The 14333-nt window shown below is 39.6% G+C and overlaps 1 protein-coding gene across 1 annotated transcript; it reads left to right on the top strand.

The window, feature by feature from the left end:
* The first annotated feature begins 5108 nt into the window (after positions 1-5108).
* LOC121897688 lies at positions 5109-14059 on the top strand. Its single transcript, XM_042412363.1, has 4 exons — positions 5109-5949; positions 6959-7039; positions 7785-7969; positions 9679-14059. Exons 1-4 carry the CDS (start codon positions 5862-5864, stop codon positions 10558-10560), a joined length of 1236 nt encoding a protein of 411 aa, XP_042268297.1. The 5' UTR covers positions 5109-5861; the 3' UTR covers positions 10561-14059.
* Positions 14060-14333: the final 274 nt, after the last annotated feature.

Below are 14333 nucleotides of genomic sequence, written 5' to 3'. Positions count from 1 at the left end.
CCCATAAAACGCTGGTGCTCTTGGTGGGGAACTGTAGTAATTTGAAAGAGGTAACAATCTGTCTTCATCCATGGGAGAGGTGCTGTATTAAATCCAATTGCAGGTGCGGCAGTCTAATTAGTATTCAATAATTATTGGTTTGGGTCTGATTACATTTCTATGTATATATTGCTTTTAATTTTTAACCATCCATTTGCGTGCCTGTAATTAGATTTTGCACCGTGGATGAAGGCAAACTGCTTTTTCTTCATTTGAAAAACTACAAAAACATAATTGGAAGAAACAACTTGAAACACTGGAGTTTACTCTCCAGTAAAACTTACAAATTCATACCAATATGATCATTAATGCAACCTAATGCTGAAACAATGTCAGTTATAAAACTGTAATAAGACCAAATGTCCATGTGAGGCTGCACACAGCAGTGTATCATTAGCTAGATGCTAACGTCAGCTATGATTTACCTCATAGCCCACCTCAATCCTGGCCATACAGGCGTTTATGAACATGTGCAACGAGCCGACATCAGCTTGTCAGCAAAGAAGAAAACAACATTATTGACTTGCAGGGAGCGTTTCTACATTTACCTTAAGTTTAACAGTATATAAATAACAGAAAACCACTAAAAGCAGGATATGTCCCCTTTAACATCCAACAGATGTTGACATGCTAGCTGCGATATTAATGTGATTAGAGCTGAGCCTGACAAGCTGAGTCTGAGATGTCCCAAAATGGCCACCATACAAAGGAGGAACCCTTTTTTTATTTAGGTCACAATGTGGCTTTTTCTCTGGCGCCACCCTCAGGACAAACTTTAGGCCTACATTTTTTTACCCCACTAGTAATCAGAATATTTTATACTCAAGTTACCTCAGGAGGGTGTTCGTCAGGATCAGAGGGTGATTTTAAGGAGGCAGCAGGTCAGCGAAGGTCCAACAAACTCGACAGTGATGAGCTGAGGAGCTTGAGGAGTCTCTTTGAAATGCAAATGTCCCACTCACCCACCCACCCACCCAGCTCCGCACTGACACAACACTTAACATCAGAAGATGTTTTTTTAGACTCACTTTCTTTCACATAACACCTTGACCAGGAAAATTCTCCCCTCTCATCTTTGCACCTGTACATCACACAATGCTGACAGCTGTCGCCTACGGAAGATCAAACCTGATGTATTGGATTCTTTTGTGTTTAAAACTTGTGCTGCGTTGTAAAAATGTTTCCCTGGATCAGTAGAATTAAGGGGGTTATAAGGGAGAAAAACCTTAAAATGATAAAAAGAAATAAGAATAAAATATTATTATACAAAATAAAGTAAGTAAAAAACGTAACATAAATAAAAAAAGGATAAAAAGAACATTATATCCCATGACCTGTAAAGAATATTTCAGCAAAAAGGCTCAATTTTACTGGGTTCCCCCTGTATCTGGGGTTAATTAATGGATATATTTATGAAATATAATATGTCAGGGTTTTTTTAATGGCTTATCTCCATGTTTGGAAGGATAAAATAGTTCTAAATAAAAATAAAAATGTTCAATGAGCACAGAGAAACTTTACCTCTTCAGCAGATGAAGGTGAAAACAAACTCTGCACATACATCACCAGCATCCAACTGTAGAAAAAAAACATGTTTTTGATCAGAGGGGGACTTCAAGCCAGTTATTACAGTTCATCCTGAGGGAACATTAATGTCTGAACCTAATTTCAAACCACATGATGACACTTAAAATGTATAAAGCACCAGAACATAAATCTAATGATAACAATATGGATGTCAAAGAGAAATGGGACTTGGACACAAATACTATAATAACATTTAAAGTAGGACATACACAAACTAACAGCCCAGCATGGAGGGAATTTGATTGAAGGGTGAAAATTCAGTATTTTAACACTCCATCTATCACTCCAACATACCGTAATACACCTGAACTATGTTGGAGGGGTTGTGGGTTGGTGCAGGATTTCACACATCTATTTTGGGATCGCCCAAAGCTGCTTCTGGAAGGATGTTCAACAGGAGATAAAACAGATTTTGGGTATTAACTTTACTTTAGATCCAACACTTTTCATACTGGGTATACTTCCTGGTAATATGGCAGATAGAGATTCGATTTCTTTATTGAGAATTCTGCTTTTAATAGCGAGAAAAACGATAACAGCTTCCTGGTTGAAGCAGCAGCCCTCCAGTATAAAACAATGGAGAGACAGAGTAAAAAATGTCTTTATCATGGAGAAAACACAGTGAGATTACAGCTGAAAACACTGGTTTGCTGAAACATGGTCACCATTAATACAGACAATACCAGAACTTCAGTCACCTCTTTTTTCCTGTTCTTACTTTTATTTATTTCACTTTACTTATTTTTTATTTCTATTTTTATTCCTAGTGCACTTGTCTTTATTTTTTATTTCTCAGGTATAAGCCACAGAGTATGTTTGGCTAATACTACAGTTATTGTATAATTAATTCACTGGTGATGTGAGTGATTTGTATTTGCATATGTACATTTACATGTATTTTGTATTTGATGTGGTATTTGATATGTGCTGCTCATGCTTATGTATTATGAAAATTATTATTACCGATGAGGAAGGATCATTTCATAACAATGTTCAGAATAGACATAAAAAGTTAAAACAAGTGTAATTGTACATACATCTCCTCCAAGTTGTACATTCTCTGTATTATGTGTTGAATAAAAAATCAGTTAAAAAAAAAAGGACGTGTTTTATGTTTACATCATTTTAATGTCTATCTTGTTTTTACGTGTTTACATCGTTTTAATATATATTCAGTTTTACGTGTTTTTACTTTATTTTAATTTGATATACTTTAATCATTATTTTATTACCCTCACATTGGTGTCTTTTATTTAACAATTTTAATTGTTCTTGTTGTAATATTCTTTCATTTCATTCGCTCTGGTTATGAACTTGCGATATAAATAAAATTGCCTGAATAACAGCAAAGCTAAACCAAAAGGAAACTTGTGCTGGTAACACTTTGGGACCCAGAGAGGCTGAGTGAGTCCTGATCACTTTAAATCACATCATGGCAGAAATGGCCCTCATTGTGGGTCTTATCTCCAGTGAATTTCCCTGCCTGGTTATTGACAAAGGCAGCTAGATACACTCACACTTCATTATGGAGAGCAGTGACATCAGCACGTTGGTGGGTTACCAGGATACCCGGAGAGAGGCCTGGCTATCCAATTAAACACAAGAAGACGAAGAAGAAAGAAAAAAAAAACCCCTGTCTCCAGATCAACTCACAGACAATCGTTGTCAGACGGAGCTGCTGACACTTAAAACACCTAAAACCAGCTTCACACACACGGTGAGTCAAATAAAAGAAGATGTGATGTGAAAGAGTTTTAGCTTAAATTCAGACATAATGTGAAGCTTCCTGTCAGTGTTTTAGATTTTCTGAATAATTTTGAGCTTTCTTAATATGAATGTGTGATTGTATCGTCTTCAGTGCTTCTGTAAAGCGTTTTTTTTATTTATATACTTTACATATTTTAAAAGTTGAGGTGACAGGAGGAAAAATTTAACTGAACAGCTGTTTGGAACATGAAGAGAATAATAACAATAACATCAATATTCTACCAAACAGATGGTCATTAAATCAAAACAGAGTTAGAGTTTGTTTTTGTGCAGATTAAAGTATTAATTAATCAGTTGTAAACACGCATGTCTAGTTATTTGCTTAACTTCAGCTTCATAATTTTTCCAGTGTGTCTTAAACCAGCAGTCAGGTGTTCATATGAACAGTGAAAGAGGTTTTTTCTCGCTGTAATCATTCCTCTTGTTCATACTGGATATTAAAAGATCCTTCAAATGTGCTTTCAATGGAAGTGATGGAGGCCAAAATCCACAGTGTGTCCACACAGTCATTTAAAAGTCTCTGTGAAGCTTATATGAGGCTTCAGCAGTCTGAGTTAGTCATATCAAGTGGATATCTGACACATTTACAGTCTTTTTAGCATCAAATTCCCTCTTTGTGTTTCCTCGGACAGTGTTTCCCTGTTGAGCTGCAGGTGGAAGTATAGTAACAAAAAGAGGGACTTTGGCACTAAAAAGACTGTAACGTTGAAAGATATCTACTTGATTTGACTCATTTGGACGCTGAAGCTTCATATTAGCTTCAGATAAACTTTTGACACTTGAAAAATTGTGAACCCTTCCTTTAACTTAATCTAAATGTCTTGTAGTTCTGTAGTGATTTGATAATCGGTGGAATAACGGATCAACTGGAAATGAATCAAGTGTTTTTGGTTAGCGATTAATCGTTTAAGGACTGCAGGCTTTGGCTTTTTCCAGTGTGGGGATTTGTTGATTTTATATGATTAATTTGAATGTTAATTAATTCCATTTGAGTTATTTTAGTTTTACTGTTAATCAGATTAAATCAGCATGAACATGATGTCTCTTGCTCCAGTCTAACTACACTGGTATGCCGTCTATATTTCCACCACCGCAAACTTCCATGCAACCTTGCCTCACTGAAGTGTGGAGAAAATTGGTAATACTTGGCAGTAAAGTATATGTTATTTGGCCATAAATCATAGGGTTTGTGATTTAACGATAAAATTTTATGGTAAAATGTTGTAAAAGAAACTGAAATGTATCCAGATATGAAGTTGCTTTGGACAAAAGTGTCTTATACATGCCAAAACACTGGCTCTATAAGTGCTGACAATCAAAATTTTTAATTAAATTAAAAATGACCTCATATATTCCTATATTTAGTCAACCCATCACATTTTTATTTTAGATTATAACTAATCCTAAAGTATTTGCTTTTTCAGTGCTTTCTCTGAATATTTTTTGTTAATCAGGGCTCAACAAATATTTATTATTCGTAAAAAAATTAACGGTTGTCCATTCAATAGTTATTTGAAACGTTACATTATTGGAGATGCGTTCGTTTTAGTGTTTTGCATCAGCCGTTTGGTGAATCTAAGGAGAAACTGACTTATTCCGCCCATCTGGGAGACGCCAACGTCCTTATCGAGCAAGCCATACATTGTGGGGGTTTATGTGCCGAGTTAAGCCTTTCAGGTAGTTTTCCTCTCAACATCCTGCTCTTCTTCATCATAATTCACAAATGCTAACTCTCAAATATGTCTCGCCACATTTTTTCCCAACTTTCTACACGAACAGCTGATTTATAGAGCCCGTCATGATGTTTAAACCTCATCGGGTTAACACAACCTGGAAGGCTGAGTTCGGGGTGAAAAAGTTTTCACAGGCTAACCGCATTGGAGCTCGTGCAGCAGGGGGTCGGGCTCGCGCTCACGGAGATGATGCTGCTGGGCTCGCGGAGCCGCTGGGTAACCGGCCAGCAGTCGCTCCGGCACCGTAAAAACTAACACATTTGTGGTGTTTGTCACCGACGGTAACTTGTGTTGTGTAGCAGCCGACAAACACAACAAAATGCTGCCGTAGTTGATGTTTAATGAGCCGCAAAGGAGCAACAGACAGCGGGTAGTTATGCTAACCAGCGGCGGTTAGGTTAGCCCGCAACGCTCCAGCACTTTTACCGTTAACGTTGTCTTCTCCAGGCGTCATGCGATCGCCGTCTCCCGGTGTGCACGTTTTAGTTATTTGCGGTTTCCCATTAGGGCTGAAATAACCGACGGTTAGAGGTTTCAGCAGCTCAACAACATGACTCACACACTAGCAGGCTAAGTTAGCCGGCGAAGTTAGCCGGTGATGCTAGTGGTGCCCCCTCCAAGCCGCGGGCTGCTGAAGTGATGTCTGTCCGATGGAGCTGAAGTGTTTCTCGGCTTGCCAAAGATGACGCGCCGCCTGAGCCGGGTGTTTGTGCCTCTGTCAGCAGGAGGCGGAACATGGAAACCGAGGAAGAGTGGAACAAAGACCTGAGTGCACACAAACTGCTGGATAAAAAGGTCCTCTGCAAGCAGAATGGAAGGATCGGTGAGCCTGCTGCTTTTTAAATGTCTTCTCTAAACTGTCAAATGATCATCGATGGGTTAAGTTTACGGCAAGGTGACCTCTCATCTACAGCAGTAACGTTAGTGGAAAGTAACTAAGTACATTTACTCAGGTACTGTGCTGAAGTACAATTTTGAGGTACTTGTACTTTACTTTAGTATTTCCATTTGATGCTACTGTATATTTTCACTCCACTATATTTTAGCTTTAGTTACTTTTCAGATGAAGATTTGACACAATGGATAATATAACAAGCTTTTAAAATACAACACATTGTTAAAGATGAAACCAGTGGTTTCCAACCTTTTTGGCTTTTGACGTCTTACAAAAAGCAGTGTGTAGTCAGGGTCACATTTCACATGTCTATGAGTTGTTAACAGCTCCACCAAATAGTGATTTTTCCCTCTAAACTTCTCACATGCTTTCATTTCAATAAATGTTCAAATGATCCAATATTTCAGCAAAAATCAAAGATGAAAGAAAAAGTCCAAAAACTGAAAACAGATTTGTGTATCAGAACTTTGTTTTTTCTTCTTTCCTCTCCCATTAATCATCTCACGACCCCTCAGATTTATCTGCTGACCCTTTGGAGGGGCCCGACCCCTAGGTTGGGAACCAGTGGACTAAACTAGCATACTGTATATAAAGTAGTGTAAACTAGCTCCACCTCCAGCAGCTACAACAGTAACATGCTGCTCTAACACTGATGCTTCACTATTAATAATCTAATGATGTCATATATAATAATATATCAGTCAGAGGGACCAAACCACTACTTTTACTGTAATACTTTAACTACATCAAGCTCATAATACTTATGTACTTTTACTGCAATACTTTAACTACATCAAGCTCATAATACTTATGTACTTTTACTGTAATAGGATTTTTCATGCAGGACTTTGACTTGTAATGGAGTATTTGTACGTTGCTGTATTGGTATTTTTAATGCAGTAAAGGATCTGAATACTTCTACCACTACTGTCTACAGGTATAGTGAAAAGTCTTCACAGCCTGTTGAAAACCCAGAACACACTGCAGATTCAGTCCATCACCCGCTCAGAATGTGCTGGTAGGTAAAATCCTCCAAAAAGTCGACATAAATGTTAAATGTGAAAATGTGATAAAGCTGATGATTGTGCTCGGTCACTACAAAGACATAAGAGATATTTATGCCTTTATTTTGTTAACTGAGACCTTCCTCGACAGAACCTTTTGAATAATGAGGATAATGATGATGATGACATGTCAGCGTGTATGAATAGCTTCAGCTTGTGCCTTTCTTGTTTTTCAAGTCACAGAGCTAAGCTTCAGTTTTTCTGAAAGAAACATCCTTGACGATAAAGTCTTTCTGTTTTGAAGGTATTTCCAAACTCCTCAAAAACTTTCCACCGTCTTGATGATAAAATATTTCTTCTGTTAGTAAGTGGACCTGAAGATCAGCATTTTTGGCAAATTACTGTTTGCAAGGTCAACAAATAACTTTCACACACTTCAGCACAGTGTTCATTTTGTCAATGAAAGTATTTGTTAAAAACCTTTTATTTCATGGTTAAATTGCAAGAAAAACATAAATGAAAAAATACTGACAATCTCTCTTCATTATGCCCTGACGAGTAAAGACGAGATGAAATAGCTGGCTGTGTTCGGGTTATAGGCAAAAACAACTCATCGAGAAAATAACAATCAGATTAATTGATGATGAACATAATCGTTTCAACAGGTAAGGGTTAAATACTATATGTATATGCTGTTGATCTCAGGTGTGTGTGTGTGTGTGTGTGTGTGTGTGTGTGTGTGTCGTCTGTGTAACTCAGGCTCTTGTCCAAATCTGATGATGAGTAGGAGCGAGCACGCCGATGCGCGGCCCGTCCCCGTGGCCCTCACCCCCCAGCTCCCCCCCAGAGCTCACCGGCCCCTCTGCGTGTCGGTCTCCTCCGACAGCAGCGGACGCTTCAAAGCTCTGGAGACGCAGGAGTGGAAGAACAACCTCAAAGCTCAGGTATGTTCACAAATACACACACGTCTGCTGCTGAGAAAGAACACCAAGCAAAACAAATGAGTTAAAGAATCATACATGAGGCAAAGAAAGAGAAGATTTACAGAAAGACTCGCTGCTGACTAGAAGGTTTTCTCTTCTAACGGTGTCACCTGGCTGCCAGGGTGAGGAGTTAGGGGGGCGTATTTAACTTTGGGGTCATGTGATTTATAGACAGGGTCAAAGGTTAGGCTGCAACGGAACTCACGGTTCAGAAGAAGATGGGAGACAAATATAAAACATTACAACTTACATGAAAACAACATTCAAGATGTCCAGTGTTTAAATAAAATCTTAAAATATGTAAAATATTCAATACCCAGTTGTTAAATCTAAGCGTTATATGACGCCTGATACCTTCTTCCTTTAAACATGGTAGTGAATGAAACAACAGCTTGATGATAACTTACAAACATGAACATGTCTTGTCCTGCAGCTTGTTGAACGAGCCTCTAAACAAACGTTCACCGCTAACGTCAGTTAGCAGCTAGATGCTAATTAGCTGCTGAGCTACAGCACATTAAACATCATGTAAACATACCTGCAGACGTCACTTCAGACCTGTTAGATGCTGGTTTGATTGTTTGCTCTTTAAAATCTCTGTTAGCAACACGCTGTCTGTCTGTGACTTGTAGCTACAGCAGTTTGTTTACTTTGTCTCCAATGAGACATTCAATTCTACAATTAATCTGCGGTTCATATGCGTATATGTTCTGTTACACCAATAATCATAGGAATATTTTAAGACCGCAGACTGATTCAGAGTGGATTTATTTCTCTGTGGGGTGTGGGTTGATTTTAATATTGCATGCAGGAGTTCATGACTTTAATCGTTACATATTCATATATATATGTATATATGTATATATATATATATATTAATATCATCTATATGTTATTGTCCACCTTCCTCCTGCGTCTGGTGTTGAACCATAATTTTAGTCCTGTCTGCAGAGACACTGCAGACATTTACTTCTTCTTACAGGCAAAAGTCTTTAGCAAAGGAAGATATTTTTCATTTTTTACATCTCTGTTTTTACTCCGCGACCTCCAGTTTTTCGTGTTTATCGATCTACATGTGTTTAAAACCTCACAGATATCAGTCCCTCTAAAAGAATAATAGGCAGAAATAACATTTGAGTAGTTTGCAGCTGTTGGAGTGAATAATTATAATTCCACTAAAATGATAAAATAATAATTTGACACGTTTTTAATCTTGTGTATTACAGCACCACCCGCTAACAGCTAATTTTGTTATAATTTATTATTCACCTGCCTGTGTGACATTAACTCTGTAAGATATATTGATTTGATAGTGAATGTAATGTATTTGAAATGGATCATTGTTTCTATGTAACACCTCCATATTGTTCATATTCTGACCCCTCACAGTATCCCCTCATAATTATTTTATTTTTCAGTCATAAATATTTGATCAGTCATTAATAAATTGTTGATTAATCCTTAATGAAGCTTTCAGGAAGCAGAGAGAAACAGGAGAAACACAACAGCCAGCATGATTTCAATGAATGTTTTAATAAATGACGACTTGACTGTTTGTCTGCTGGGTTCATGAAAACGTCAGGATCAGGATCACAGAAAGTCTCAGTAGCTTTTGTCTGATGAATCGGTGGACTACATGTCAGACGTGTGTGTGTGTGTGTCTCTTGCAGATGGAGCAGGCCCACAGCGCAGGAGCCGCCAGCAGCACAGGCTCTCTGGAGCGAGCGTCTCTGTTCTGCGCCTCGGCGTCCACCACGGCGTCCAGCTCCGGTCTGTCCAGCCCGGTGGAGATCCTCACCAAGAGCAAATCCTCCAGCCGCTTCTCTCTCTTCTCTCCGCCCTGGAACAGCAGCTCCGAGTCCGACTCCAACCCTCCGTCTCGCTCGGGCTCCAAGAAGCTGCGCAACTACAGCAGGAGAGCCGCTACGGGTCCAGCCGGAGCCAGGGGGCCCGACACGCCTGAGTCCAAACCCGGCGGCCCCGAACACTTCCAGTACTCCGAACCAGTCATCTCCAAGGTGACGGACTACATCTACGTCGGCAACCTGAACGCGGCGTACAACGGGCGCACCTTGTGTCGCAACAACATCGACAGCATCATCGACATGAGCAGCGTGCCGGGAGAACCGGGCCCCAGCCTCAACCTCATACCCTGCACCTGCTCCCGCGGCACCCGCCATAGCTGGTCCCGCCTCAAGGTGGACATCGGCGACGTGCCGGACGCTCTGGGCGACGGCCCCGCCCTGAAGCAGCGCTGCTTCGAGGACATCAACGGATGCATCGATGCCTCCACTGAGAAGAGGAAGCGCGTTCTGGTCCACTGTCGGGACGGGTACTCCCTGGCGCCCACCTGCATCATCCAGTACCTGATGGTGAAACAGAACATGAGGCTGATCGCAGCCTACGAGCTGCTGAGAGCCAAGTACCCGGTCAACATCAGAGAGTGCCACCAAAACGTGCTGGTGAGCCTGGAGAGGGCGCTGCGGCCCGGAGGCAACGTGGACCCTGAGTGCTTCAAACAGGCCATCTCACGCAAAGTGGCGTGGACCTGACTCAGTTTCCCAACATGCTCGGCTTCTTAAGGTTCTCTTTACTCCTCCACCCTGTCGCGGTATTAGATGTTACTCTAAAGACAACCGAGGGCAGCTGTTCTTCTCCCTGTAGACTGCTCAACTGGATATTATTGTTCCTACCTGAGTTCAGTGGTTGTAAAAGTTATGAATTTGATGTATTTCCTCTTCAAACCTGTAAATGTGACCTGGCTGTGATGCCCCTCCCCCCTCCCCCTCCTCCCCCCTCCCCCCACAGAGCAGGAGACGCAATAGACTTAACTGTAATGTATACAGCTTCTTGGTATAACAATGTAATTGTGTTGGCTGTATAGTTGATATAGTCCTGCTTCAGTTCTGTGCCATGCTGTCGTGGTGGTGTTTTATATCAGGGGAATTTCTTAAAGGGAGATCTCAGGAGATTATTGATGTCATTTCAGTACAGAGTGGGAAATTATTAGTTATTAGTCTGCGGCCTCCATCACACCTGGAACTAAAATGCATCTTGGTGACCTGTGTTTACATCACATATGGTTGGAAAATATGTCCTAAAAGGTTAGAAAGATCCCGTCAGTTTATAGTATACAGCAGGTTAACATGTGACACAATGTGAACAGAAAATCTACATTTAATCACACATGGTTCCAATAACTGCTTCAAAGTTCTGCTGCAGGTGTAGATCAAGGCATCAGAAAATCATTTTAATAGTGAAAAGGTGGTTTAATGAGCCAATTGGCACTTTTAAACAATTATAAATATGGAAGGACACCTCTGTGTGTTCCAGTTTTTATTCACAGGGAACAATAGAAGTGAACATTTGAGCCTTGTTCCTGATGTCTTGAATACTTGAGGAGGAAGAGTTAAGAAAAATTCCTGTTGCTGATTTCCATGTTTTCACCGAACTGTCCGACTATAGAAACTCAACAGACAGATGGACAACTCAGAGAAGCTGTCCTGTGGACTTAAATTCAAACACAGATTTGGTGTTCTCACCAAATGTGTCCTTTGGCTACATGTAGAGCTGCAACTACTGATAATATTTTCTATTAATTGAGTAATTGTTTAGTGTATAAAATGTCAAAAAGTAAATCTTAACCCAGATCCCAAGATAACGTCTTCAAATATCCAACAGTCCAAAACCCAAAAATATTCCATTCATAATGATAAAAAACAGAGAAAAGCAGAAAATGATCACATCTGAAAAGCTGGAACACACTGACCTGATTAATCGATTATTAAAATCGTTGCAGATTCCTTTTCTTTCGATCGACTGATTGATTTATTGACTTTGTTTAAGCTCTACTTGCATCACACGCTAACAGAGCACGAGATGCAAAGAAAACAGGAGCCTGTTGATCACAACGTTGCTCCACAGAGTCTCTCTTTAACAGCTTTCACTCTCCCCACACATGAAAACTCAAACTTTTATGGAAGATTTAAACACAAACGGTCACTCAAGATGGTTTTTAAACATATTTCTGACGCCAGGTGTGAACTGCAATCTGTGAACTTAAAGATTTTGACATAAATCTGCAAAGATCTGACAATGAAGCAAGTAAGGCTGTGCGATATGACCAGAATCCCAAATCCAGATAACGATACGTATCACGATACACCACATTTTCTGTAAATTCAATGAATAAATAGTTTATATAAAACGACAACATGGAAAAGCACAGTTTTCTGGTCCGTGTTAGACTTTTCATACCTAAACCACGTCCATGCATCCGCACCGTGCAGAAGAACCCAAACTATCGTCCAAATGATGAACAATATTGCCGCAAAAAGTGATTGGCGACACAACAGAATAAATGATGGAACATAATATGAAGCGATAGACGTCACATGATATAAATCATCATATCGCACAGCCCTGGAAGCAAGTTAACTGTCCATCTTTTGTTCGGAGGGTGTTTTTCTTCCTATACGATTGTTTGGATGTTCTCGCCGCTGTGGTCAGTTGGGAAATAAAGGAATCGGTTTTCAACCCTGTCGAAACAAAAGCTGCAACTCTGCCGCTGATTCTCTAAAGATGGAGGACGTACATGTGATCGACTGGATTACATCACTGATTCATCTGCTTCTATCGCAAGAAGAGACTTTGCACATGAACACGAGTTTAAAATCTGACCTGCTTCTGATCTTGTGACCTTTTTGTGCTGTTTTTTTGTTTTGTTTGTTTTTTTGTGTGTTTTCTGAGGTCATACTCGATGGAAGACGAACGGCCCAACCTGTCCTCTGTGAGGAAGACTGTAGCCCCGTTTTGTTTTGTTTTGTTTTTTTAGCCACAGTTTGGTTAAATCTCTTGGGTGGTGCTCAGACTGTGGCTTTGTGAATTTGAACTTCAGTGTATGCAGTAACGCTGGGTGATGTGCGTCTCTGTGGATTATCAGTATTAGTGCGTCGGTGCCACTGAACTGCGATTCATCGTTAAAACTGCAAGAGATGATTTTGCACTACAAGATTATTGTCTGAAATGCAAAATATTGCCTTTTTATTTTAATATTGTTTGAATTATTGTTTTTTTTATTTTTTTTAGAGAATGACTGATGACGTTACTTTCCAAGAGGTTTGACATTTACCACGTTTACATGCTCATTAGAACCAGATTTAGGTAAAAGTTTTAATTAAAGTGTTGGCAGCCAGATAATCTGAGTTTACATGATTTGATGTTTGACCAAAACGATACGAGTCTTAATCTCAACATGATGCTTTTTTACAACATCTGGTACTCTTTATCTTTTTCTACAAATAAAGTTGAGTCACATAATCCACAGTTTTCTGCACAAAAATCAAATTATTGAAGTGATGAGACATTTTCTGATGAAAGAATAATCTGACCAAGCATTCAGTGCCAACAATTATTTTCATTGATTATGTTTTGATTAAAGTCCATTTGAGTCCCAGCCGCCAGTTTTGGCCAAATATTCGTCTTTTCAGAGAAGATATAAAAGGAAATAAAGAGTGTGTGTCATAGTTCAACTCTCCTGCGTTGCTGCAACATAAAGATATTACATTTACAGTGATATAAAACAAAAGCATCAAATCCTCACATCAGAGAAGCTTTAATCTCAGAGTGTTTTTGTTCAATTAAATGACTTAATTAAACGATAATTTGCTCTCCTGCCCTGCATGATTTAGATGTTTCTCCGCTCCGACACACCTGATTCAAATGATCGGCTCGTTATGAAGCTTCAGCAGAGCTTAATGACGAGCTGATCGTTAGAATCAGGTGTGTTGGAGCAGAGAAACGTCTAAATCATGTGGGGCAGGAAAAGACTAACGCTGGACTAATTGATTAATCAGCACTAGTGCTGATATTCGCTCAACTACAGACGCAATTCAGTCAGTAGGAAGAAAGCTGTCGAGGTTTAATATCTGTCCTGTATTTGGTTTAAGTATGTTTTTGACTAACGCTGTAATAAGCTGTCCCGCTTGCTTTTCCCCCCACTGGTATATTTTGTCTCGCCAGTTCTGATTTAACCGTTATTTTAGCGCAGTCCCTCGGTGGTTTTATGCTAAACTGTCATTTGAAGATGCAACTTATGGGAGGATTCAGGAGAACCTGGTTTATGCATCGATCTCCCTGTAAATGCAAATACGGCCTTATCATGTGAGGATAACTGCATTAGGGGCGTTAATCATGACTGCAATGTTCATGATTAAACATACAGCCCTGAAAAACCGGAAAATCCAATCTGTAGATTATTTTCTCTATTGATTAGTTGTTTAGTCCATGAAATGTCAGAAAATGGTGAAAAATGTCACTTTTTCTC

This window comes from Thunnus maccoyii, chromosome 5 (assembly GCF_910596095.1).
Source record: "Thunnus maccoyii chromosome 5, fThuMac1.1, whole genome shotgun sequence".
Taxonomy (NCBI): Eukaryota; Metazoa; Chordata; class Actinopteri; order Scombriformes; family Scombridae; genus Thunnus; species Thunnus maccoyii.
The sequence above is the reverse complement of the archived record's forward strand: the minus strand, read 5'-3'. Positions and strand labels throughout refer to the sequence as shown.